This window comes from Hippocampus zosterae, chromosome 6 (assembly GCF_025434085.1).
Source record: "Hippocampus zosterae strain Florida chromosome 6, ASM2543408v3, whole genome shotgun sequence".
In the NCBI taxonomy this organism is placed as follows: domain Eukaryota; kingdom Metazoa; phylum Chordata; class Actinopteri; order Syngnathiformes; family Syngnathidae; genus Hippocampus; species Hippocampus zosterae.
Window position 1 is genome coordinate 12193749 of NC_067456.1, and position 27251 is coordinate 12220999.

Here is a 27251-nt window from a genome sequence, read left to right on the forward strand (position 1 = left end):
TTTTGGCTGCAACATGTTTCAAAGCAGCTAGGACAAGGTTACGTCACCTTTTCTTTTTACAAACGTTTGGGATTGGTGGACACTAATTGTTGAAGCTTTGCAGTTAGAATTCTTGAATTGAAAAATGTTGAATGTTTTCACACGATTGAAAGTTGCCGTGTGTGTGGCATTGATACAATATTAAGATCAACCACAGCCCACTTAAAGCTTCAAAAATTGACACTTTTTGACAATTGGAAAACTCCCAGCCTGTCCAAAAAATGTTGGGGCTGGCACAGATGCATTGTGGGACAAATGTCAATTGGGAGTCCAGGATTAGACTCTCCAAATTTCCCTGATCAAACCCCAGAGTGACACTGTGCAGTCAGCACCAGGATTGCCCGCAGCAGTGTCACACCTCTCGTTTGGATCACACCAACAGAGGATAGACATGAAATGTGTCATTAAAATCATGTGAACCCAAGACATGTTGAACACTTGAGATTTTATTTTCAACAACATAACCTTGACAAATTTAATAACATTATATGCTACTGTTTTATTTTAAAAAACAACAAAGTAAATTTTGCAATTTTTTTTCTCCGCCATGTCTCAAGGTCTAGTATAGAATCCCGCCACTAACTGTATCATAGTATACTGAAAACGAGGCCACTCAATCCCCCTGCCCCCCTTCCCCACTGGAAAAGCTCCATTACGGTACTCACTTTCCATTTGCAAACATCCCCTTCCCCGCCCACAACAAAGCCAGGGCAAGCGAAGTGACAACATGCTGTCTCCAAGGGAACTCATACAAAAAACAAAAACGTAGTAACACAAAAAAAAAAAAAAAAAGAAGCACAAAATCCTAAAAAGGTGGAATCTGGTGAGAATTTGTACAGGTGTCATTCCTGTGCTGACCACTATGGGGTAGTGTGTACATTTTATCCATAAAGGTCATCGTCATTATCTTGATTGAAAACGGAACCTGTGCCAGTTCCTCCTGTGCCGTGGCTTGGACCGCTGCCACTCGTGGTACTGTTGGGGAACCTGAAAACAAGGCGGAAACATTTAGGCCCGGGGCCCATGTGAGAAACAGGACACACCAACATGCCAACCTCAGTTGTGCTCAATATGAATTTCATGTCTTGACAAAAACCCATAAATCAGTAATTGAACCAAAATCCTAGTCATTAATATGACTACAGAATAAAATCTCATACATAGGGGTTTATATCTTGCAATGTGACTAAGTCCTTTTCAAACTTTTTTTAACCCAAAATGATCATGTAATTTTACCTTTGTAGTGAAATTACTAGCCTTTTTTAAAAAAAATATTACATGGGCTTGTATCATCTTGAGCCAAAGAAAATATTTGAAGTGAATGTAGACGTTTCGTTTAGACTGTCATTATATGCAACTTGGTGTCAAGGAGCTAATGCATGTTGACACAAGTTTAATTTCAACTCAATTCGTGCTTTGTCACCCATTTGTGTCATCTAACCATGACTGGATTAGACTGCTGTTCGCCCAGAATATATTACTCATCAACCTTTGCAAAAACATCTACGTATGCATCGTAGCAATTGGTAATAAAACGTTTTTTTTTAAGTGATCTGATATGAGCACCGACTGCTAACTCATATGAGCCATTCCGAGTTGGGATTTGCCAATTATCAGGACGATGCCAATCTTGCCAATACATGAGGGACCACCCGGATGTGGCATGCTGTCCCTATCCTTGCCTAGGTCTGATTTAGAGAAACATGGGTGCACATTTTGGAAGAGGATTACATGCTGGTGTATTTTTGGAGGACATAATCTGTGAATTAGATATAATCTCTAAAACCGCTGCATTACTCTTCTAAAATGGTGCCCCCCCCCCAAAAAAAAGAAAAACTCAACGGAATCTAAACCCGTTATTGAGTGAGGTGCTGTAGTGTACCTAAAGCTGCCGAAGCCACGGCTCTGCTGCAGCGTCTGTGCAAACATCTCATATTTGCGGATGTCATTGTCGCTGACGGAGCGGCGGGCGAATCGCATGGCCTCCTCAAAATGGTCCTTCCTGATCTCTGGCACGGGGTCATCTTCTTCCACCTCCTACGACATAAACACGTGTTGGAAATACACTGGACATGATGGTGGCTGAGAGTATGGGTTGGGGCGATGTTGTCTGACCATGGCTAAAGGATTGGTCTGCCTCTCCCTCTCTCTGCGGATCTCGTTTTCGATGCTCTCCCTGATGGCCAGTTTACATGCCCGCTGGCAGATCTCTGTGAGGTCAGCTCCAGAGAAGCCATTGGTCATCTTCGCCAGGTAGTCCAGGCTGACATCCTGGGATTGACATTGAGTGGAAACAAAGCTATGATGAAACGAAGGCATTATCCAAGATGCAGTGTTTTGGATGACAGTCTTTACAGTGGTGTTCCCCCGCTACACCGCAGATGGTAAGGCACTCGGTTTACGTCCTATTCAACAGTTTTTCCATGCGATTGATATTTATGACCCAGAAATGTTTTTAATACAGATTAACTTTTCTACTGTGTTAAAGCTGGTTCGTGATATACAAACAGTACATTCGAACTTGCATACAAGCTTGGGCTACGTCGCCACCACTGGAACAGACATCTATTTGAAAGAGAAACTGTGCTGTACAGTAAAATATTTAAAAAGGGAAGTCAAGTCAAAAATTTATGAACGATATGTTCTATGCACCCCTCACAAGTGTGAACATGGCATTCAGGTTAATATTGCGTGTGTGGAATTTGAATTACGAAGCAAAATCCACCTTTTTTATCCATCTCAGGACCATCTGGCAAATGTCACATGACCCAACTCAGAAAACAGGCGAGCTGTGCTTGAGCATTACCCAAACCTTTAGGCACTGTGATTTGTCATTTCCAGTGGAAAACAAGCGTCAAAATGTCACTCATGGATGATCGGTATTGATATTGGCAGCATAAAACCCTGATCAGAACACCCATAGCGTTTAAATAAGTTTAACTGTGTTTTTTAAACATGGCAGTAGTAAGACTATTTTAAAGGTCTTTTTATGTATGGTCTCTATACCCACAATTTCCACCTACTGATGTGTTTACACTGGAATGATAAAGTTCACCTCGCTGATGGGACTCTTGCGGAGGTTGGCCTTCAGGATGCTCATTCGGCTCTTCTCGTCAGGCAGAGGGATATAGATGAGTTGGTCCAAACGCCCAGGTCTCAGGATGGCTGGGTCAATGATGTCAGGTCGGTTTGTGGCTCCGATGATGAAGACGTTCTTCTTGCTGGACATGCCATCCATCTCGGTCAGGATCTGGTTGATGACGCGGTCGGCCGCTCCGCCGCCATCTCCGACGTTGCCGCCGCGAGCCTTTGCTATGGAGTCCAGCTCGTCAAAGAAGAGAACGCAAGGGGCCGCTTGACGAGCCTGGATATATACAGATGTTTTTTTTTAAAGGAGCATGAACATTTTTGAAGATGTGAAATCATCTCGATAACGACAGCAGGGTCACCAACCTTGTCAAAAAGCTCTCTGACGTTTGCCTCAGACTCTCCAAACCACATGGTGAGCAACTCGGGTCCTTTGATAGAGATGAAATTTGCCTGGCACTCGCTGGCGATGGCTTTGGCCAGGAGGGTTTTACCGCAACCGGGAGGCCCATAGAAAAGCACGCCCTTGGATGGGGTCATGCCAAACTTGAGGAACTTGTCCGGGTGCTCCACTGGGTACTGAATTCAAGAGGTTTGAGGAAAACATGCGATTTATGCCAGCTTGCAAATTGCACTCCAATGGATGTTTCGGTTTTATCGGGTTTCCATACCTGTACCAACTCTTGCAGCTCTCTCTTGACATCTTCCAGTCCACCAACATCGTCCCAAGTAATGTTAGGAACCTCGACAACTGTCTCTCTGAGAGCTGATGGGTTGCTCTGGCTCAGAGCCCACTGAATATTTGATTTAATCAAGTTAGTGAACGTCATAAATTTTTTTTTTAAAAATCTGAATATTGCCCACCATCTAAGATCCTTACCTTGAAGTCATCCATGGTGACGGCGAGAGAATTCATGACTTCAGCATCAATGGTCTCGTCCTCCAGATCAATCAGATCCATCTTCTTTCTGATGGCTTGCAGTGCCGCCTCAGAGCACAGGGCAGCCAGATCTGCACCCACGTGACCATGGGTCTCGTTGGCTACCTGACAAAGCAAACACACATCTCAATCAACTGAGCATAAACATAATTAACATCATCAAGCTACCGTTTATTCCATTCACTATGGTCATACAACCATCTCATCATAAAACGAATCATGTAGGTACATTACATGAAGTACAAACCTGTTCCAAGTCCACATCGTCAGCAAGCTTCATGTTTTTGGTGTGAATCTGGAGAATCTCTAGCCTGCCAGTGGCATCTGGAATGCCAATGTCCACTTCCCGATCAAAACGACCTGAGGACAATTACAAATTCTTATTAGTTCAATTGAATGTCAACTTGATGAGCAGCGGGAACATGAACGCCGCCACTTTGTTTTGTTCGTTACCAAATCTCCTCAGAGCCGGGTCGATGCTGTTCGGTCTGTTTGTGGCGGCCATGACGATGACATGAGCTCTCTGTTTGAGGCCATCCATCAGAGTCAGCAGCTGTGAGACAATGCGTCTCTCCACCTCTCCATGGGTCTACAAAAAGACATTTTCACAACACAACGCATGCAGGCATTTAAATAGAATTTATGATATATACACACCGCACAAAGTTGTTGTTTTTTTAACAGAAAGTGAGAGACAGTATATGACTTATTAATGGCCATTTGGATACTATAAGAAATTTGACAATAAAGCTTATCCAATAATCCTCTCTCTCTTTGGCTCACCTTCTCTCTCTTAGGAGCAATAGCATCAAGCTCATCAATGAAGATGATGGCGGGAGCATTTTTCTCTGCTTCCTCAAAGGCCTTTCTGAGGTTGCTCTCGCTCTCTCCGGCCAGCTTGCTCATAATCTCGGGGCCTTTAGAAACAAACATTTTCATGAAAAGAATGCAGTTTTTAAAAAAATAAAATGACAACATCTTCAAGGTGGCAGGAATATTTCAAAGTAGTACGAGATGCGCATGATCTGAAAAGAGTTCGCACTGATTATTTTTATGAGAGACAAATGACAACTGTTGTGAAAAAAGGAACTCATCTATAGTCAGTTCTAACGACAATACATTCCCATAGAGTCATGCACCAAGCTCGATAATGAAGTCCTCCTAAATAGGAAATAGTATGCATACAAGTAGGATTTAATCTCAACTGTCTCCATACCATTGATCAGGAAGACGAAGGCTCCAGTTTCATTGGCCACAGCCCTGGCAATCAAGGTCTTTCCAGTTCCAGGGGGTCCATAGAGAAGGATTCCACGTGGGGGCTGGAGAAAGCAATAGATTAACAGGATGTGTGCTAAGGACAAATATCAAGTGGGATAATACTCACATTGTATTGTATGTCATGGTAGAGTAACGATACACCACTATCAGAACAATATGTAATGACAAGTTGTGAATAACTCGGGTCATTACAGTGACTTTTGCAATGATGGCACTGGTGTGACCCAACTTTTTCATTTGATCGCACCACGCAGGATTTGGTCAAATCATTTTAGGGCAAGTACAGCATGATATACAGTTATTTCAATTGGCATAATATGACTTAAAAGCCATTCATCCATTTTCTAATCCTCTTTTCTGAGGGGAGGGCAGAGGAAAAAAGGGGTGGTGCTGGAGCCTATCTCAACTGTCTGTAGGCGGGGGGATACCCTGAACTGATTGCCACCCAATTGCAGGGCAAGTGACTCAAGATACATTTAATATACGTTTTACTTTAACAATCCATACACAACAAGAAGCGGCTGGCAAAATGGGTCAATTATAACTTTAAAAGAAGACAGTTGGGGGCTGGGGCTTTATTATTTTGTTAAAAAGCAGCCAGGCCAGCTCTTCCAGTAAGGCCTCCTAGACCTCTTCCCCTTGGGAAAAACCAAAGCTTCACAGCCTGCCTATCATCAGAATCAATCAAGTCTGGCCTCTCAACAATGATTTACGTTAAAATTTTAACTTTAATGTCCATTTAATGGGAATTCGTTTAAAGGTGTGTCAATTTGTTGTGGTTAATATTGTATTTTTTAATTAATTTTTATTTAATTTAATACATATTTTGTTTTTATTTATATTACTTATACATCATATTCATTTTTTGTGTTAAAAGCAGATACTGCTGAAGAATTGAATGTTCAAGGAAACAATATAAAATTATTTTTATGGAATAATCATTAGGAAAAGAAGACAGAAAAGCATACCTGAGCTTTTAATTTTACACGATCTGTTGTGACTGAAATGTAAGTAATGGGTCTTTCTATCACTTTTATCACTACTTCTGGCAGTACCTGCGCCAGTTTTCATAGATCTCTTAGCCCCTTTATGAGATGAGATTTTGGGCTGTGGCACAAAGGTACGGCAGAACCACATTAGTGCATTTGCCTACTAACTCAGCACGCGCGAGTACGCCCGTTTTTCAAAATGTATTGGTAGTAACTCATACTGTCACATACCAAAAGTTTGACTTCAATTATACGTGGCATAAAATCTCAATACTAGTACAGTGAAACTCCTCTAGAGTCGGCTGACAGCTAAAACACTTCAAATTAATTTTATTAATTAAAAATATGATTAGAATAATCTGAAAAGTTTTGATAAAATCGAAAAATACATTTAACATTTTCAAACAGTTTTGAAAAACTGAACCCAAACATTTAACCATTTTTATGTTAATGTTATTTATTTTCCCACCAACCAATGCGCAGTCCATGTGCGGGCCGAACCATGGCACAATTGCACAACTGTACCAATCATAAATTAAAGAGGATTTGTTGCACCACTAAAAGATGTGTTTTCGCTCATATGAATGGATGACATTTTTACCGGTGCGCATTGTAAACCTGGCCACATTTGTGGGCACAATGCTCTGAAAGTGAATTTGAAGACAATCTCATAATTGCAACTTGTGTGGTGTTTTATGCAACACTTAGCAGTGAATGAACTTTTTGTCTTTGCCGAATAAATCATTTAATAATCTACTATTAGTATGGCAACACAAGGTGTATTTTGGCAAATTATATTTTGTAGTATGGCAAATGTACGTTTGCAATTGACTTCTCAAGAAACAAGACCTAGTGTGGACATTTTCTTTCCTCCCGCAGTGCAAAATCATATATCAAATTCCCACAGCTACTGTCAAGCCTAAACTGAGATTACAAAAAGATTAAAATGTAACAGCAATAACACAAGGCCATCCAAGTAAATGCATACCTTGACACCAATGGCCTTAAACAGTACAGGGTGCCGAAGTGGAAGTTCCACCATTTCTTTGATCTGAGCCAGCTGCTTCCTCACTCCACCAATGTCATCATAGCCAACTTCATTCAAAGCCTCCTCTTCATCCTGCAATTTTAATCAAAATTGTGAATAGAGTCAAGGACAGTGTGATGCTTTAGTGCCCACCTCTCTCCTGATTGGCTCGCCTTCACAATGAATGACAGTGTCAGGAGCAACGATGCAGTAGGGCAAAGGATCAGTTTCGACCACTTTGAATTCCACGGCGCGCATCCCTCCTCGGACGAGGAAAATATCACCTTCCAAATAAATCAGGTAATGTTTATTGAAGGTTACAACTCACAGAACATAATTATCAATTAGTAGTCAGATCTGGCTAGCACCAACCTTTGCGAATGGGCCTGTAAGCCTCAAGAAAATATGGCTTGAGATAAACCTCAAACAGGTTGCCAGTGATTCCCTCTACTGTGTCATCTATTGGAAGAACATGGATCCTCTTTCCATACTTTACATCAGGACATGGCTGAATGCTGAGGGAAGACATTGGACTCTTTTTATCCAAGATTAAGAAGAAGCCAAGACAGATGTGCACCATTCCCCCACCTGATGACATCACCCAGTCGGACCCTCAGGTTGTTGCGGACCACCCTGTTCATTCGAACTTTTTCATCAGAGCATGTATCATCAGACAATACGATGCACACAGTCTCACGTCTCTTTTTGCCCTTCATCATTACTGTGTCACCGCGGAAGAGCTGCAGTTCATCCATCTTGGTCTGGAGGCAATATTAGATAGATTTGACTCCACTGACAATGTTCATGAAATTCAAACAGCACTCATCTGTACAATCTGTGTACCTGAGAGAGAGACACAACACTGTTGTCTTCATTAATAGACTCATCCACAATCAATCTGTTGGGCCTGCTCTTCATTTTCAGAATTGCAGTAGCTAGGTCATCATTTTTTGATCTAGAAGAGGAAAAAACATGGATTGTATTAACACATTGAATAGGATTTAGGTTCTAGAGTGTTTAAACAATGTTATCTGCTTAGTCACTTGAGTAACATCATTGCGTACCCAAATCCAACTACGTGGACTATACAATGTGCTTTCAAGGAATATTGCATCTTAAACTTTGGAGAACGTGAGGGCTCAATACTGTATTCATAAATCCCACTATTTTTTCCTGACTAACCTCTTAAAAATAGGATACAAATGTACTGAATGTGTCAACAAACTGTTTTCTGCCGTTAGCCTAAATTTGAGATGACTTGCATAACTGATGTACGGTCAAGAACAACAACTTGAAACAGCCATATTCCCAAAAGATTCTGTTTTTGGGTGTCGTGTTTTGCTTTTAAAATGCGTTTCCAGGTCGTTAGCTCGCCAATGTTAGCCTCGACGCTAAGTGACGGGCGAGCAAGCGAGCCCAGATGACACAGCAAAAGAATCGGGAAGAAAAACGTTGAATAGCTTTCTCGATCTAAACAAAAATATATACATATATATGTACGTTTCTAACTAGCCAATTGTGTCGTTTCCCACGCTTGATTTCAAGGTGTGTCGTACATTCGCCCAGTGAAACAATATTACACCTTCAGTGTTAACCTGGTCGCTGGTTATAAATGCTAATCGTGCTAACCAGTTAGCTTTGCGGCACTACTCAGAGTGGATGTGACGCTAGTGGCTACCAGGTTAATATTGACTCAATGCATTATTTGGCGTAACATTAACATCCACTACTCCTTATTTTTTATGTTAGACGGGCTCCGAGCCGGCAGATTTGTTAAAGGCCACCTCTGTGTAATGGTGGATGGCTTTGGCCTTGAAGGGGTTGCTAAGCTAAGACACGCAAAAACCCGACACCAATGACTGTGCTTTGTCAAACCGTTGTCACAACACCGCTTGCCGAAAACATGTAACTACTAAACGACAGCGGTGGGAATCGCACCAATTTGACTGACAATGTGTAATATATGATCGGGATAACACCTCACTGTCGGTAAATTTTGAAACGTTGTCGCCAAAGCAGCCAGTGGACAAGTAACTGACCCCGTTAGCTTTGTAGCTAATTGTGTTAGCAGTCGGGCTAACTTTTATAAACTTGTAAATGCTGAGGACACGTTTGTATTACTGTTCGATACATAATGTTTAAAAACATAGATTAATGTGTCTACTTACTCCCCTCCCGATGCCATGGTTGTCCACCTGGGTTACAACAATAAATATTGGAAATCTAGCTAAACTTGCGCTGCTTCGCCGACTTGGTTTTCCTACGTCGCGAAATATCACACGAATGTCCAGAGGTTTCTGTGCTTTTCTATTCTGGTGTACAGATCGCTTGATGCTCCATTGATTCTAATTGGTTGATGCCTTTCATCAAATTAGTTGACCAATAGAAAAGCAGAAGTCTATGACGTCCCGCTGATTAGCATATACCGTTGGCCAATAGCAAAAGTATAAACTGTACCTATGGCCCGCCTACTTTTATATAATTGGTCACTTAAGACAGTGGTAAACATATGGTAAACCAATGAACGTATACCGCGTTAAAGAACTGATCAATCTTAAAACATACTCCCACCCTTATTTTTCGCAGTTATGCGATAAATCTTAGCAAATTAATAAAAACATTAATAACCGAAACGCGTAACTTGCGTGTTTAGTTTCCGACCAAACCGTGAAACACATATACGATAAGTGTGTCACCTGCGGAGCTCTGTCATGTCTCAGACGTCAACATAACGCGAGTTCTTTGATTGATGTGAATCTCGTGGTCAACGTGTATGTGTCGGTACGTCAGAGGGACTGTGATTTCCTGGCGAATTGTTACAAAACCAAATAAAGTATAATAATGGTTGAGTTCCAATTCAAACGTGTGCTCTGAGCCCCCATATAATCCAGGCAGCATTTGTTTGCCAAAATAACACCATAGTTAAGTCAATTGAAGAACACACACAGCAACATCCATCCTTTATCCGAGACGCTTATCCTCATGACAGTCGGCCATGTCGTAAACAATAATAGTGCATGCATTCATGCTTGCAACATGAACATACCTGTCAACTTTTCGGAGCGCCCACCTGTATAAAGTACAAAAAAAATCATTATAAAGAACAAAAAATCCTTATAACATACCAAAGCATTTTATATGTCAAAATAACGGCAGAAAAACACCCACGAAATTTTCAATGATATTTATTGTAGATCTCCATAATACAATGTCTGGTTAATGTCTAATCATCATTCTGCTTAGTGGCATTACTGTGTTCAGAGTTGTATTCCTGCGTTACTTTTTTCACCAACTCCAAATACTGACCCATCGGCTCGAAGTTACAGCATCCATTCATATTTACTTTGCACTGCAATAATGCTGTCAGTGTTTCTGGTGCAAGCGATTTTTGGAAATCTGTGTGAAGAGAAAGTTACCGGAAATGAAAGCATCCGAGTAGACTAGCACCATTCTGGGCAAAAGCAAACGGAACTACCCGTTAGGGGGGAAAAACCCCCGGAAATTTTCAGTATCCGTATGATTTGTGCGATACGGCCATATACGTAAGATTCACCACAAAATCAGTATGAACTATGGCTAAACCGTATGAGTTGACAGGTATGCATGAAGTCACCCAATTGTCCATTTAGATTGTTATGTTGTTCCTGACAGCACTTAAGAACATTATTTTAGCCCTCATTTGATGCAGTGAGTTAACGTTTCAGATCATACACAAAGAGCAAAATGCATTTTTGCTTTTTCATTTCTGATGTCCAAGTCAGCCTTACTGTAAAGAGCATGGGCTGGAAGGTGGTGATCAATTTTACGGAATGCAGTGTTCCGCATGCTGGTTTTGTACTAGTTTTCTTTGAGTATTATATTTCCAATGGGCACATGAAACAGGTGCTTACCTTGTTTGGTGCTCATGCCCATCTAAAAATAAAAAATGATAATGTGGTGATACAAATAAAGACATTTATTAATTGGACATTCATTTGCAGCTACACAAAAAAATAAACACCATTCGTGTATCTTGTGAGCCTGGCATATATTTACACAAACCAAAAGTTTTTTTCTGTCAACATTTGACAAAACTTGCAAGGAAAATCTTCATCGCTCAAGGTGGCTTATTTGGGATCAAGTTCTCGTACTCTGAGGCGAAGCTCTGCAGAGTCCAACATGGGTCCGGACTGGGGTTCCTGCAAGTACACAGGAATTTTCCTGCAGTGCACAAAAGAATAAAGATTTATTTTTTATGATGTCTAAATGTTTAAAAATATTGGTCTACCGGTATTCATTTCATTGAATCATGTTGGGTACTTCTAAACGACTAACTACCGTAGCTCTGTCCATATGTATAGCGTAAAAGTATAAAAAGGTTTAAGGGTATGACTGGGCATCTTACTCTACTGAATGTTTGCTGATACTCCATGTTTTTTCCCAAATTGCAGCAGCCTCTTGTTTCCTGTTGAGCCTCCACAACACCTCTCCACACCATAGTCCTGCACCCACACACTCTAGACAGGGAGAGATGCACCTAGAATTACTGCGAAAGGTTCTGGTGGTAGTTGGTTTATCGAAATCTGATCATAAAAAAAGACAACAATGCTCCTTTTTAAGTCATCTTGTCAGTTAATCATTTAACAGTGTTTGTCATGGGTGTCATTTGCAGTGTAGAATTGAATCGCTTCCCACTGAAGTGTTTCTAATAGAGTATTTTATACACCTGATAAGGTAACCACAATACTAGAAAGACTTCACAATGATGCAGTCAATCAAGATTTGTTCCTATACCTATAGCATCAAGTGGAATAAGAAACCATACACAAAGTATGGTTTCTTCTTTTTCTACTTGATTGTTTGGATGTGTGCAAGCCGAATATGAATCCCTACAATGCAACAGTCCATATAATTTGTTTTCAAAGCCGGAAAACCAAAAACTAAATAAGCATAAGAAAACAAAGCAAAACAAAAAAAAGCAACACCAAATGTCTCAGGGACCGGTACCGATCCCGTACATTGTAATATGAACTGAACACAGGTATGATTCAGAAGAAGCGGTATACGACTAAGTATAGATAGCGCCAAATCAAAGTGGTTAATTTATCGTTCTATTTAAGGTCGACACACCTTCAAAAGCCTGCAGGCTTAGCTGGAGATCTCTCAGTGCATGTCCAAGCTGGTCAGTGTGCGCGAAGCTAACGCCCCTCCCAGCAAACGAGAGCCCCTTCATCCTCTGTAAGATCTGAAGATCTGTTCTCTTCTCATCAACCATGTCTGCAGTAGGGACTTGAGGTTGGCCCCCTATAAGTCAACGTGTAAGTTTTTCTCTCCACAGACAATTTTTGTTTGAAGGTCTGGCTAGCAAAGGTACTTGCCTTTCTCTTTAAAGCGCACTTTCACTAGCAGGTTTATACACCTATAAACCAGAACAGAATCACTCATTGGTCAGATGTAGAGATGAAGTAAGTCCTGCTTTACCGACCTTGTGTAGTGAGTTACAGCTTGCTTCCAGTCCTGCATGTGACAGTAGCAGTGACCTTGGACGAGGTACGCTGCACCCGTCCAAAACAGCATTGCCACCTGATCCTGTTCACCTTCAGCGCGCACAGCTGGTGCCTCAACACCCTCCGCTGGCTCTTCTAGCACCACATGCTCTGGCAGCAACTCAGCCGTCGTGGAGATGACTTCGTCACATAGTGTCATACAATCAAGGGGCCGCTTGGCCAAGAGCAAGGAGGTGCCGGCTTCCAGGTAAAGTTCAGGTAACCGGGGGAGGTGAAGGTCCTCAGACTATACCTCGGACAGAGAGAGCTTTAAGTTTTCTAATGAACCACATAAGCCTTCTAATATACACCATGTAGAACAAATGATTGGGGCTCACATCTTAATAAACTAATATCAGGATAGCAGACTGCCATCCTCACACGAATCAGAAGAAATTGCTTTTATTCCCCGGACATTTTAAGTTCATTAAAAAAAAAAATCAAGCTCTATTAATTTGTTAAATTGTTGCTTTGCTATACCCCTAATAATAAAAACAATAACATATTAAATACAAATGTACCTTTATTTGATCAATTAATTGCTTAAATGCTTATAGTCTTCTTCTTCTCCTTTCGGCTTGTCCCTTTTCAGGGGTTGCCACAGCGAGTCATTCATTTCCATCTTTCCCTGTTCCCTGCATCGTCTACTCTGACTCCAACTACCTGTGTTTACAGTGTTTCCACAATTTTATTTTTTTATTGAAATATACTATTTTACCAACTTATTTTATCTTCCACCTGGCCCCCTTTCCTACAAATGACCTTGCCCATCTGTCTGATTGAATGATCACAAAATCCTGCCCACCACTGCTCTAACTTCTTGCAGAAAGTCTTTACAGATTGCAAAGGAAGACTCCGTATTTACAGTGTAGGTGTGCAAAGTGTTTTGCCTTACTCTGTTTTCTTCAGAATGAATAGCAGCCAGCAGGTCCAAATAATGCTCCACAGCTTCAGAAACCCTACAGAATCAAACACACATTTATTCGTTACTGTATATTAACACAATTTTTGGGGGAGTAACAAAAATAAGAGAAATTCATAATCAAAATAATTCAGAAGCAAAAAAGTTCAAGGTGCCATTATTACACATAGCTCCTTTAAGAGTGCTCAAGCAGAAGGGATTCGGATGAACCTTGAATGCAGCACACATTTCTGAGCCAAACTGTGAAGGACACATAGAGCAGTTGGGACAGAGAGCAGGCTGCGCAGGGCTTGACTCTGTAGAAGTACGGACCAGGAGAGGAGCTGGTCACTGGTTTTACCAGGCTCAGTGGTGGAGGTCAACATCAGAGTCTGTGGGAGTAGAATTATTTTCATCCTTCAGAAGCGTTTACCCTTAGAAGCATGCATGTCTCATAGTTGACCCACCGAGTGCAACAAACCAAGCATTTGTATCTCCGCCTGTGTGTTGCCTTGGCGCCTGAAGATGAGTAAACTTTGGTATAAAGCACATACACAAGGAAAATCTATCTCCACCGCTTTCCTGAAACACTGCAGTGCCATCTGAGGACGGCCCTATTTAAAAAAAAAAGAGAAAAAAAAAGGAAACATGCACACACTTAATACACGTATGCATGCTTGCAACATCATTTATATGTGTACACTTTACGGTAGGCTACCGTGTGGGCGAGACAGGAGCCAGAGAGCAGGTGCGTGTATGCCACGAGAGTTTTGGGAGCAGGTAGAGAGGAAGCAGCCTGCAGACATGTCAGTGCCTCTGAGCTTCGACCCTCATTTATTTTCCCGGCACCTTCATACAACATAGTAAGTAGCAGAGCACCATTTAAAAAACAACAAGGTGAAGCAGATCAAGATGACATTATGGTTCACTGAAATTAATCTTTCAACACAAAAGCTTTATATTTAATCGAGGTGAGATCACATACAGCACAAGAAATTACCGGTAATGAAAATCCTTTCCACAGAGATGATGTGTTTCACCAGTGTTCTGCAGGGGGCGGTAATGACGACCAACTTTAATTCTGGGCTTCATATTGATGGATCATTGCTATGATACAGCCCTACACAAAATACTTTTTGAGATGTTTTTTCTGGGGAGAGGGGGGTGGGCACCGTCTGTGCGTCTGAATAAATTGGTAAAACAAAAACTAAAAACTAAATTCAGTCATTTGAATTAAAAAGTGAAAATAGAGATGCACTAGACACACCTAATTATTTAATGATTACATTTTCATAATTTAGATTAGTATATGTAACAGCTCATGAAAATCACAAAATCATTCAAACGTGACCTAAGAAACAATCAAAATTATCTTCTCTATAGAAACTTGGTAGGAATTGACCTTTGGGGGAGATATTTAAATACTTTAAATTAAACTACTCAACGGTAGGTGATAATAATGGTAAGAAGACGGTAGAGATTGGGTGCTTAAAGTCATGATACATTTCAAATATGTCAAACCTTGAGTGATGAGAGTGCAAATTTCCAATAATTGAAGAAGGTTTTTTGGTTGCATCACCAAAAGTGGAGTGTTTGAAGATATTTTTCTTGGTTCACTTGTCAGGTCTTGAATTCTTGCAGAAAGTGAGGAAAACTCCCCCTGCACGAGAGGAAGGGGAAAAAAAATTATTCAAGGAATTAATTTTTATTGAACCAAAGCACATAACAGAGAAAATTGCCTCTTACTGTACCTGAAGTCCTTCGATGGCTTCAAGTGAACAGTTGGCCAACCAGATAGCCCACTGCACACACAACAAGTTCTGTACACTAGAATTGACTGCTCTTTTCTCCATTGATGTCAGAACTGTACGCCAAACATCTCGTGGCGAGGAGGCCATTGGTTCAACACCTGTCATCTGTAAAACTATAAGAACAAAAACGGGTTGCCTTTAGAGTGAATGGATGGCATCATCATCTACGTTGTTTGGCATCATTATTTCCGTTTGAAGTCAATTCACAAGACTGACCTCTGTCCATAGTTTGCGCCAGGAGAATCTCCGCCTCTGACATCTTGGACAAACTGATGGAAAGCAAGCAAACATTGTACACCACACACAACTCCAATTGAGCGTAATCTTCAAGTGGAGGAAGACCTGAAGGAGCATAATGTGACATGAGAAAATTATTATTCCTATCACTCGACAACACCAAATTCACAACACAAAGATAAACTAACCTTGTATTTTTTGTAAAAGTTTGTGGAAGTCAGATGACAACAACAATTTAGTGTGGTTCTGCTCTCGACTTGAAACATCTCTGTTCTGGAGGCCAGATAAATAAAATGTTATTTGGATGACAAGAAACACTGTGGTTACGTTTTTAAAAATATAGTAAGTTCTGGCATTATGAGCATTATCGCCACTGCAGCGAGTAAGGTACAGTACGCATTGGGATTTATTTTTATGTACAGCACTTTGTATGCAGTGATGGTTGTTTGAAAGTGCTCTATAAATACTGTTGATTTGACTTGACTTATGTCTTTTAAGTTATTTTAGTGAAGGGGACAATGCAACTAAGTCAACGCTTTCTTTCTTTTACAAAGTCATAATTAATGTATGGAAGGGCAAAAAACCCAATTACGAGTAGAATTAAATGAGAAGCATCCAATTATCCCATGTGTACAGACTTTCTGGAAATCCTGTCTCTTATTATATGTACGTATACATCGATGCAGGAGCGCTTTAAGCGAGAAGACTTCACAGGAAATCAGTCAACTTTACCTTCCATTTGTTGACAAATTCGTTGTTTTCCTCAATCCATCTGTCTGATAAGTTAGACGGTGATTGTTGCCTTTTAGTGGACATTTACGTGACGTTTTCGGGTCAAAATGGTTCAACTTTCCCTCGTATGTTGTACAACCGGAAATGTTTCGTAAAAGAGTCTGCCCCCTTGTGGCTGGCAGTAACAAGGATAGCGGCAATTACATCAGCCTCCGGGAGTGTGACGCCAGAGACACCCATCCATCCATTTTCTGAACCGCTTCATCCTCAAAAGGGTCGCGGGACCTGCTGGAGCCTATCCCAGCCGTCTTCGGGCAGTCGGCAGGGGACACCCTGAACCGGTTGCCAGCCAATTGCAGGGCACACAGAGACGAACAACCATCCGCGCTCACACTCACAGCTAGGGACAATTTGCAGTGTTCAATCAACCTGCCATGGATGTTTTTGGAATGTGGGAGTAAACCGGAGTACCTGGAGAAAACCCACGCAGGCTCAGGGAGAACATGCAAACTCCACACAGGGAGGCCGGAACTGGAATCGAACCCGGCCGGAACCTCTGCACTGTGAGGTTAACGTGCTAACCACTGGACCACTGGGCTGTCCCGTGCCAGAGACATGTTATTGGAAATTGTCTTTTTATTTATTTATTTTTAATTTAAATATTTGTGTCCCTGTACTGCCTGCACACATGTCAAGTAATAAATTAAATGGCCAAGTCTTTCATGTCATAATTATAGCCGTTCTGCACTTCAGTTTTATTTCATTTCAACACACACATACAAAAACATGCGTGTGCGCACACACACACGCACATGCATGTTTCTCAGTCAGTGACTGAGGCCAGGTTGGCCGAAGTTCCAGAGCCACTTTCAAGCAGGGGCCAAAGTAGCAGCGTTAGCACAGATTTGCATTAGCAAATTTATGATAGGAGGCACAAGGTGTCGTTGCATTTGCCAATATCATGAGACACACCACTGACAACTGTAATTTGGTGGCTTGGTGATCAAATGCTGCAGCCATGAGTGATGGGTGGTCAATCAACGTGGATAGGGTAAATTTGCTAATGGTGGCTTGCACAAGCATTTGCTGTCAGCCACTTCTGACACGCAGCAGTATAATAATAATAATAATAATAATAATAATTTTTATATTATTATTATTATTATGTAATAAAAGTGTGCCATAGAAATGTGATTTCACCACTGGAGAACGTATTCAACTGTGTTAAGTGTTGCTCTTTATAACACAATGCAGTCAAAACTGGAGTTTTCTATGATTGTGTCTTCATTTAAAGTAAGAACATCGATGTTTCAACCAACTCCACTGCTGTATTCAAATTACGGCTGAGTCATCGTGTAACTGCCATGGCAGCCATTTTTTTCACCTGTCCCTGTGAAGGTGACTCTTATTTTCTCCCTTATTTCCTGACGTCTCACTCCTCTATCCACCCTCCTTCCCTTTCATCCATGCATCACTCTGCATTATCCCTTCAACCTCACTGCCCTCCTATTCCTCTCTCCTATCATTGTCTTGAATCAAAGTGCTCAAAATAACACCACTGTGAAGTTCATGACACATGCAGACAGAGAAAATAATAACTGTGCATTGTCACTGAATGATGTTAGTGTGTTTACAGTAAATTATTTTATCTCCAGTGATTCTCACTGTGTTGCATTCCTTTATCTTGGGCTATTTGTATTTTAAATATGCAATATTTGTTTGCTGCATTGTGTGCGTTCTCAAGTCATTATTTTTATCACACAGAAGAGATTTAAAAACATAACTTTGCGTACCTTTTTGGGTCATATAAGCAGATTCTTATGCCTAGCATAAATAGATGTACTGTTATTGTAGACAGTAAAGCAATCTGAAACAGTTTTCCCCCATGAAAAAAATGACACAAAACAGTTCAAAGTGTGCTTCACAGGGGCATTCAAGGACGGGATGCAGACCTGGCTGACATTGTTGTGACAGCACTGGGACCAAGAATGGCTGATGCAGAGAATTTAACCTGTATGTGCTGATCCACTTAACCTTCAACAATATCAAACAATGTTGCTTTCTGATTTACAGAATTAAATCACAGGCATAACCTCTTGTCGCAGCAAATGAGCAGAGTCAGCTTAATTTCCTGTGTGAATGCTCATCCGGTATCATCCCAATTTACTGCACATAATGATGGCCGTACTATTTGCTATATGCAGCCAACAACTCATTTGGAACATAACACTAACCAATTATTGGAATAATGATAAATACTGTGTCAGGGATGTAAGGATGCCTCAGGCCAGAAACAAAACAATGGAATCGTTTTATATGTTTGTGAGCGTGGGGCCAAGACTCCCTATGGGACTGGCGTGAATCTGCAAACTCACACTGCAGCATCAGAGCTTTAAGCATCAGCAGAATGCACAGTCATGCTATGTCTTCAACAATTCATTCTACAGTGATTTTATTATAGGAATAATACATTTCTACCAAAAACTATCTTCGAATAACAGCATTGTTGATTAACAAAAAAAAATACTATTTTTGTATTGATTAATACACCATGTAGAAGCTCCTTAATGTATTATCTTTAAAATGCATCATTATTTTAAAAAAAACATATAGTAAAGCACCTTATTATTCGTGAAATTTAAAGACTGCGTTCAATCACTTCCTGGTGCTGCAAATATTACTCAAGTACAGTATATGGAAAATGGATGACTAATAATTGTCTTGTGAATGAATAATTGCGTTCGTCCTTCAGTTTTATTTTTTACACACAAAATTGTTTTCCCATAGGCTTGACAGAAAGTGGTACATGGCCTCTCCCTCGTGGTATGTGATGCAATCGCTGTCCCGTCGCTGTGACGGATTGTTTGTGATTAACTTTTAAGTTAAAGACATTTGCATTTAATATTTATGAACTGTTGTTTTGAAACATTTATTTTGATACATTTTTCATTTGACTATTGTGTACAATGCATTTTCATTGAATCAAAAGACGTTTACAACTTTTTTTCCCCCAACAACTGAGTTAGGGTAAGTGCAAATGTAGCCATGGTTCCAGAAGAAAAAGGTGTCCCTTTAAAGAGTTGGGGTGCTCACTAGTGACTTCCCCTCCCCTCATATATAAATGCGGGCGCTCTCCCCCTCTTGCCGCAGTTCCCACCATGAGTTCCACCGTTGAGAGCCACTTCTTCGGGCCGAGCGGGTTCCGTAAACCTCGGCCAGCCTCGGTGTCCTCCATCGGCTTCCACTCCCAGCGCCGCCGCCTCACCTACAGCAGCCAACCGTCCTCCGGGGACAGTGTGGACACCTTCAACGTGGACATGTCCTGCAGGAGCGAAAAGGAGATCCTGCAGGTGCTCAACGACCGCTTCGCCGGCTATATCGACAAGGTGCGCAGCCTGGAGATGCACAACCGCAACCTGGAGGAGGAAGCGGCAGCCCTGCGGCAGTGCCAGAGCGGTCGCACCTCGGTGGGGGAGAACTACGAGCGGAAGCTGAACGACCTTCGGGGGCTCATGCGACAGCTGAGCAGGGAGAAAGGTCGCACGGCCGTGGAGTATCACCGCCTGGAGGAGGACATCCAGCAGGTCCGGGCCCGTTTAGAAGAGGAGGCGCGCAGCCGGGAGGACCTGGACGCGGCCGCGCGGGCTATGAAGAAGTACGTGGACGAGTGCCAGCTGGCCCGAATGGAGCTGGACAGGAAACTCTGCGCCCTGGACGACGAAGCCGCGTTCCTCAAGAAGAACCACGAAGAAGAAATGGCCGAGTTCCTCGCTCAGATTCACGGCGCGGAGGTGTTTCAGGCCGTTTGAATATCAATTCGCTATACTCTACTGTACTTCCAGTGCGCTCTTTGTTCTCACTAGTCAAGCAATTAGCGAACTAGCAGAGTAACTACGGTGCGGGTTCAACTACTGTACTGTCTTCGAAGTGAGATTCTGACGCACGAGAACGACAAGGGCGCACAGTATAATTTTCTACCAGTGCCTTACTGAATAACATTTCACTGAACTGGTTGAACAGCTCGGGAACACTTGAATGTTTTAGTGACGTTTTTTTTTTTAAATTTTCAACACGTGTTTTCTAATTCTACTACTGTGGGGTATTTCTGGCCGCCAGTAGAACGATACTACAGGACGTGTTTTCAATCCTGCTTTCCACGGCTGTATGACATTTCTGCACACTAGTAAAATGACTCCAGTACACCAGTAGAACGACTGTTTCAGTTACTAAAGTCATCTTTTTCCGTCTACTGCTTTTCACTACAATATGGACACTAGTTGAACTTGGGAGCACTAGTAGAATCACTACGTCTTATCAGTAGTGATTACGGCATTTTGATTTTGCACACTAATTGAACATTTAGGACGAACAGGTTTATCGATCTTCATAATACTTTTCTCAATTTTTTTCTGACATTTCTGTGCAATTGTAGAATAACTGTCTCTCAGTGATGTTTTTCTCAAGACAGTATTGCCTTCCACTATGTATGACATTTCTGTACAATAGTCGGATGACGAACTTGCACTGGTAGACTGACTAGAGCGCACTACTAAAATAATTGTCTTATGAGTAATGTTTATTTCTCTGATTGCGAACACAGGTTATGCAAAATCTTGCACCAGTTAACAACTTACATGCTGCTTGTACTAGTGAGGTGATGGTGTGCTTCACTACTAATACCAGTATGATGCATATGTTAACTAGAGGATTTTTTTTTTCAAGAGTAGGCCCTGGTTCTTCTATTAGTGCACTGAATTGCCTTACTAGTGAGCACAAAGATTACACTGGTACCTGGTGCACTAACGATTCTGTGCACACATACTGTTTAAATACAAATGCTCTTACAGCTTTCCATATTTTTATATTTAGGTGACTTTTGACCTGCGTGACTCACCCAAAGTGGACGTGACTGGAGCCTTACGGGAGATCCGTGCACAGCTCGACCGCCACGCGACCAACAATGCCACACAAGCCGAGGACTGGTACAAAGGTAAGGCTGGTCCATGGGGAGTAAAAGTTCCCCCCAAATATTTCAAGTGATCACAGCGCAACACGGATAGCAGTGCCATACTGAGGTGTCAACTTCATTTTCATCACGGGTCACAGCAGTACGTTTCTATAATATATTTAGTATTTTGCTAACAACAAATATAACATTAAAAGACACCCTGAACTAGTTGCCAGACAATCGCAGGACACACATAGATGAACAACGATTCACAGTCACAATCGCACCGAGGGACAATTTAGAGAGTTCAATTCACATACGTGCATGTTTTTGGAATGTGGGAGGAAACCAGCGGACACGGGGGAGGCACGGGTTAAATCGTGTGGAAAGAAGTATTCTGCTGATCTGACCGGTAGAACACAGTTGGCAGTATGACCTTGACGACTGTACGTGAGGTCATGCTGACTGCAGCAGTGAGGCTCTTTCACACTTACAAGAGGGGAGGTGGATAGGATGCTTGGTCAGACACAGACTGTACATTAAGATGGGAAAGCTACAACACACGAAAATGTGGTGTGTATAGTGTCAGATTTGGTGTGGATCATGACAGAACCAAACCTCGGTTTGTATAGTGCGCTTGGAGCGTTTGACAGATGCGGCCAGGTCCAACCAAGATGCCATCCGGGGGACCCAAGAGGAGATCGTGGAATACCGTCGTCAGCTGCAGAGTCGCACCATCGAGCTGGAGACTCTCAGAGGAACCAAGGAGTCCTTGGAGAGGCAGCGTGCGGAGAGCGAGGACAGACACCAGGACGACCTTGACTCACTTCAGGCAGGACAATCACAAACTCAGTCAGACACCTCATCAGAAGGAGATTAAAGACACCGAGATGTTAAATCAGTTTGTCTCACCACGTGTTCATTCTACAGGACACCATCAGTCATCTGGACTCTGAGCTGAAAAATACAAAATGGGAAATGGCCAGCCAGCTAAAGGACTATCAGGACCTTCTGAATGTGAAGATGGCCCTAGATATTGAAATAGCGGCTTACAGGTTGGTGCCCTGCATGTCGATCATTCTACTTTTCATGAGAATCAAAGCTTTCATGTTGTCGCCAAAAACAGGAAGCTGCTGGAGGGAGAAGAGAGTCGTCTTGCGCCAGGAAGTCCCTACTCCTATTTCGATAGTAGAATTTCAGCGCATCTAAAAGTCAAAGAAGATAAAGTGATTGTTCAAGAGCAGACAGATGAGACCCAGGTCACAGAGGTGACAGAGGAGGCGGAAGAGGGGGAAGAAGGTGAAGAGAATCAAGAAGAGGAATGCAAAACGGAGGACGGACACAAAGGAGAGGAAAAGGAGAAGGAGAAAAAAGAAGAAGCGGGTGAGCAAGAAGAGATTCCCAAATCGCCAGAGGAAGTCGCAAATTCTCACCAGCCTAAATCTCGCCCAAAATCACCCGAGTCCAAATCACCACCCGCCAAATCCCCCGCAAAGTCACCCAAATCCAAATCTCCTCCAAACGAATCCCCACGGTGTAAATCTCCCCCTCCTAAGACACCTGAACCCCCGGAGAAGGAGAAGGTCAAGCCCGCACCTGCTTCCAAAGATGATACGAAAGGGGAGAAAAAAGACAAGCCTGAGTCTGGCAAAGATGAAAAGAGTGATCCATCCGTTCAAGAGGAAAAGGTCAAACAACCAGTAAAGGAAAAGGAGAACAAGGAGAAAGAAGCAGAGAACAAAAAGGAGAAGGATGACAAACCTGATGTAAAAAAAGACGGTCAAACAACTGAGGTGCCAAAGAAGGAAGAAACTCCAAAACCTGCAAAGGCTGCAGAGAACAAAGCTCCGGCCTCCAAACCAAAAGAGGAGGCTCCTCCCCCGGTTGAGGAGAAGCCCTCGGCTCCTAAACTGGCAAAGACAGAGCCGGCTAAGAAGCAGGAAGAGAAACCTACCCCTAAAGTTGAATCTGAGAAACCAGAAGAGAAAAAGGAGACCAGTCAAGGAGCTGCCGACGAAGAGAAGACGAAAAAAGTGGCAAAATCTCCTGGCACTGAGTCCAAAGACAGTACGGAGAAGGCCAATAATTGAAGAAGAGTGGACTAAAAATAAACTTTATAGGTGAGATCAGGAAGGACGCTCAAGCATGACTAAGCAATCTTTATTTTTATTGACCTACTTACTGTATACGCACAATTCATGCTATTATTTATGTCTGTTGGTAACGCGGTTTATCAAGCTCCTTTAGTGAATGTGACAGCTGCCTTTCAATATTAAGTGCATTTATACTGTACCTGCACTAGCCCTCAAGGAGAGATGCCAAGCTGAACATAATGGTCCCAAATAATAGATTGAAATATACCGCATATAACTATCTAGATTATATTTGCTATGTTAGAAAGATTAGTCAGACAGACTTGACTTGGCTTGTGCACTTTAATGGTTCTCTTCACAGGTGAGACGTCGCTCTCCTCTGGCCTGACAGTGATATGTATGAACCTGTTAAATATGCAACACAAAACAAAAATAAAGAATAACAAACAACATTGTGTGGCTTAAGTCGGCAGGGGAAGCCGTCATGCGGAAAGCTGAGATGAAGATTTGTGAAAGGAAATGTCGAGACTGAAAGGTAAAATGCAGCAAGACTTGCCCGCATTGCAGTGGAAGGAGGAGGGGTGGAGACACTGCACCCGTCCCGCAAGCCTCGCTCGTGTATAAATGAGGTGCAGTGGAGCATAATGCCACAAGTCAATTTCCTATTTAGTCACATATTTCCATCACGTCATTAGTGATACACGACGTTTGTGTGCCCCCCCTTTTATCTTTTTATAGTAATTAGCCATTAACAGGGTAAGTGTTGGTGCGCAGGTTAATACTACATTTCTAGATGATAACCTTAAAAAACAAGTCACATCAAGAAAGTTAGGATTACAGGTTATGGCTAAACTTTTGGTCATGGAGAGTTGCTGACATTGAAAACCATGTGACATTCTGCTTTCCACACCTTCCAATCTATTTATTGAATATCAGTGTGCCCAAGTAATACAATGATAAAACAAAGTTAAAGTGTGTTTGATTGAATTGTCCTGGCTCACCTTTTGCAATCAATGACCACAGTGCGAGTGTACAGGGAATGGAAAATTTGGCCGATTTAGAAATCACAGCCCGGACACTTTTTTTTTCTCAAGAAAATTAGGTGTCAGTTTATTTTCAAACATTTCTTTTTTGCTTGTTTTTTATGTCTACACTTGTCTAAAATGCTTCAAATAGATGCGATGAATTAAAAATTGTCAGAGGAATCGCAAGTCAACTTTTAGCGATGACTGAAGAGGCCCAGAGGATGGTTGTATTTGAATGGCTTCAGACGATTTGGACCCCTGGAAGAAGGGAAAAAAAAGAAAAAAAAGACCACAAGTCAGATATAAGTGGACGTCAAAGATTGGGACATTTTATTCTTTTAAGTACACACTTGACAGTACGCAGACACATCTTTTCACGGGGGAACTCCCGTGGCCCTTCCACACCATCATCCTGTTCTTCAGTCTCCAGGTAGACATCCAGACAGACACACAGGCGTGAAATCTGATTGGTCAGGAGCTGGTAGCCTGGACGTGGGCCCTGCAGTTCATTTTTGAACACGTTCACCTCACTCTCCATGGCCTAGGACCAAGAGACGTGAGTCAGCTTGTTTTTTTGTGTGTGGCGGACGTTCAAATTAATTATAAAATGCTTTTACCCGAAGGTTGTCATCAGTGTGCCCGCTGCGCTCTCCCTTCCAGTTGAGAGAGAGAGAGAAGAGAGGAGAGATTTCTGGGTAACGCGGATTCAGCACTACTGCAGCCTGGAGGCGAGCTACAAAAATAAATATCATTGGGGTTGTTAAATGAATATTAAGAAAAAAAACAGGAATAAAACAATTGAAACAATGCTTACCTGTGCCTCTCTCAACAACTCCAGAGAAGTACATATCAGTCTCTTTTGCCAGACCAGCATCAGTCACATGACGTGTGAATGTCAAATTCTAGCAGGAAAGAGATTATAGGATTTTTTAAAAAGATACGAATTTATGGGCCTGGCTTTGTGCAGTGGAACTTCGGATTGCAATTAAAAGGCCTTCCAAAACTATTCCCTTCAAGCTTGGTGCATAAAATTATCTAATTTATCTTGGCAAGATCATAAATGCATCAAGTTATGTGGAACACTGTATAGTATGTAGTAGTATTGTAACTCCAAAGTTCCAAAACTGAGATTCATTCGATGTACAGTATATGTCCATACATCAAATGAATCTCACTGGATCAATTTAGATTCCTAATCTAATCTTGAGTGCATACCATATACTCCTCTTGAGTGATGGTGGTCCATTGAGTTAACCGAGAAAGAATCTTGGCTGGAAAGAGGTACAAACACTCACTGGAAACAGGGATGATGTTGTGCTCTGTGGAGAAAACAACCTCGGTCACAAGTGAACATCTCTTCAATTAAGACCACTTAATGTACACTGTCGATGGTAAATTTACTTTACCTAAAGAGGCAAACTGCTTATGGAGAGCCAAGCGGGACAGGACACGCCCCCTCAGGAGCTTCATGGTGTTTTCCATATGGCTAGCACTCAAAGAACTGCCCACAAGCACCCCCTGGAGAAACAAGCAGCATCAAGACATGAAACAATCAACCGTGAGGACAATGATCAAGTTAATTTAATCTGTCACTGTCACACCACCCCTAGCCTGGCTGCAGACCACACATGCAGGTTTACAGGAGAGATGTCTTACTGATGGCAGTAATAATGCTTTGCTACATGCAACCGGTACAATATTAGAAACGTCAAATGCAGGCAGTACCGTATTGAGTACACGCACCTCAGAGGTATCACTGGGAAAATTTAATCCTCCAAGATTCTGAACCCACTTGTAGGGATGACCCAGCTCCTCCACATAGTCGGCAAAAGAACCTATCCTGTGGACATGACAAATGTGAACTGAATGGAAATGAAATGTTTGACACATCTTGTTAGAATTGCCATGGCCTCCTTACCCAACTTTATCAAATTGATATCGGTTGGCTGGATTGGGTGTTTCTCTTCCATGATCGTTGGAATACAGACAGCTGAGAAGTGTCTCAGATTTGACCAGCTCCCTATGAATGGAGTGAACATTTTATCAGCAGCGGAAAGATGAAGACATCAGTCTATCTTGCACACTTGCACATACCCTGCACTGATCGCTGTGGTGAGGTCCGTGGATGCAGAAATCTTAGCTTTGACTGTCATGATGTTTAGATTGATCAGGTAGTAGAAGAAGAGACTGAGTACGCTGCCATCTGCAAAGACAAACTCATAATTAGTGGATGACAAGATCACCCTGGCGCTGGGATTATCCACCGTCTTGTCCCACTAGGACCAATTAGTGCATCAGAGTTCTAAACAGGATGTAGTTGTGGTGGCACACAATCAAGTCATGGAGGTCTTGCACCGTGATAAATCAAATGAGGCGTGAAGTTGGGACAAGATAGCTGGTCAGAGAAAATGTGTGAGTGTGCTCAGCAGAGTTGAGCAAAGAGCACTCAGTAGAAAATAAAATGCTGCAGAAGCACCAAGGTGAGTTCACCTCTCTTCATTTCTCTCCTCCCCTTTAGGTGAAGTAAAGCCTGCAATGCCTCCCTCTCCCTTCTTTCAGTCAAAAACAGAGGGACCACAAGATTCAAGAAGTGTGATCACTAAGCACAACAATCAATTC

The 27251-nt window shown here is 42.0% G+C and overlaps 4 protein-coding genes across 6 annotated transcripts in view; 1 reads left to right on the top strand and 3 right to left on the bottom strand.

Moving 5' to 3' along the window:
* thoc5 (THO complex 5) overlaps positions 1-27251 on the bottom strand; it is a 55283-nt gene that overhangs the window by 23632 nt on the left and 4400 nt on the right. For 2 of the 3 annotated variants that reach the window (XM_052067865.1, XM_052067862.1), the window contains exons 12-20: positions 26727-26835; positions 26551-26652; positions 26376-26472; positions 26039-26150; positions 25848-25951; positions 25447-25534; positions 25250-25365; positions 24983-25173; positions 24687-24890 (exon numbers count right to left, since the gene is read on the bottom strand). In XM_052067865.1, coding sequence (XP_051923825.1) covers positions 24827-24890; positions 24983-25173; positions 25250-25365; positions 25447-25534; positions 25848-25951; positions 26039-26150; positions 26376-26472; positions 26551-26652; positions 26727-26835 — 983 coding nt within the window. In that variant the 3' untranslated portion in view covers positions 24687-24826. Of the gene's footprint in view, positions 1-24686; positions 24891-24982; positions 25174-25249; positions 25366-25446; positions 25535-25847; positions 25952-26038; positions 26151-26375; positions 26473-26550; positions 26653-26726; positions 26836-27251 lie in introns of those variants that run through there. The other variant, XM_052067864.1, reaches the window with a different exon arrangement.
* Positions 465-9696, bottom strand: vcp (valosin containing protein). The gene is made up of 17 exons (XM_052067858.1): positions 9529-9696; positions 8204-8315; positions 7949-8121; positions 7733-7875; positions 7514-7644; positions 7322-7453; positions 5283-5385; positions 4850-4983; positions 4520-4655; positions 4314-4426; positions 4007-4171; positions 3798-3920; positions 3493-3705; positions 3095-3403; positions 2155-2310; positions 1922-2076; positions 465-1026 (listed from the first exon to the last, which is right to left on the bottom strand). Exons 1-17 carry the CDS (start codon positions 9543-9545, stop codon positions 921-923), a joined length of 2421 nt encoding a protein of 806 aa, XP_051923818.1. The 5' UTR covers positions 9546-9696; the 3' UTR covers positions 465-920.
* On the bottom strand, positions 11301-16726 carry fancg (FA complementation group G). The gene is made up of 14 exons (XM_052067867.1): positions 16567-16726; positions 16023-16107; positions 15814-15939; positions 15538-15710; positions 15308-15446; positions 14505-14635; positions 14254-14400; positions 14018-14178; positions 13781-13844; positions 12825-13132; positions 12718-12758; positions 12470-12643; positions 11745-11856; positions 11301-11560 (listed from the first exon to the last, which is right to left on the bottom strand). Exons 1-14 carry the CDS (start codon positions 16648-16650, stop codon positions 11467-11469), a joined length of 1839 nt encoding a protein of 612 aa, XP_051923827.1. The 5' UTR covers positions 16651-16726; the 3' UTR covers positions 11301-11466.
* LOC127602042 (neurofilament medium polypeptide-like) lies at positions 19725-24057 on the top strand. The gene is made up of 5 exons (XM_052067866.1): positions 19725-20357; positions 21436-21556; positions 22147-22346; positions 22445-22569; positions 22641-24057. Exons 1-5 carry the CDS (start codon positions 19725-19727, stop codon positions 23602-23604), a joined length of 2043 nt encoding a protein of 680 aa, XP_051923826.1. The 3' UTR covers positions 23605-24057.

Coding starts and splice junctions, on each gene's coding strand:
- LOC127602042 (XM_052067866.1), top strand. CDS start 19,725: ATGAGTTCCACCGTTGAGAGCCACTTCTTCGGGCCGAGCGGGTTCCGT. Junction 20,358..21,435: donor CTCAGATTCACGGCGCGGAG/GTGTTTCAGGCC, acceptor TTTTATATTTAG/GTGACTTTTGACCTGCGTGA. Junction 22,347..22,444: donor ACGACCTTGACTCACTTCAG/GCAGGACAATCA, acceptor TTCATTCTACAG/GACACCATCAGTCATCTGGA.
- fancg (XM_052067867.1), bottom strand. CDS start 16,650: ATGTCCACTAAAAGGCAACAATCACCGTCTAACTTATCAGACAGATGG. Junction 15,940..16,022: donor ACTTTTACAAAAAATACAAG/GTTAGTTTATCT, acceptor ATGCTCCTTCAG/GTCTTCCTCCACTTGAAGAT. Junction 13,133..13,780: donor TTCATTCTGAAGAAAACAGA/GTAAGGCAAAAC, acceptor TCCGAGGTATAG/TCTGAGGACCTTCACCTCCC.
- vcp (XM_052067858.1), bottom strand. Junction 8,122..8,203: donor GTGTTGTGTCTCTCTCTCAG/GTACACAGATTG, acceptor TATTGCCTCCAG/ACCAAGATGGATGAACTGCA. Junction 4,172..4,313: donor ACGATGTGGACTTGGAACAG/GTTTGTACTTCA, acceptor TTGCTTTGTCAG/GTAGCCAACGAGACCCATGG.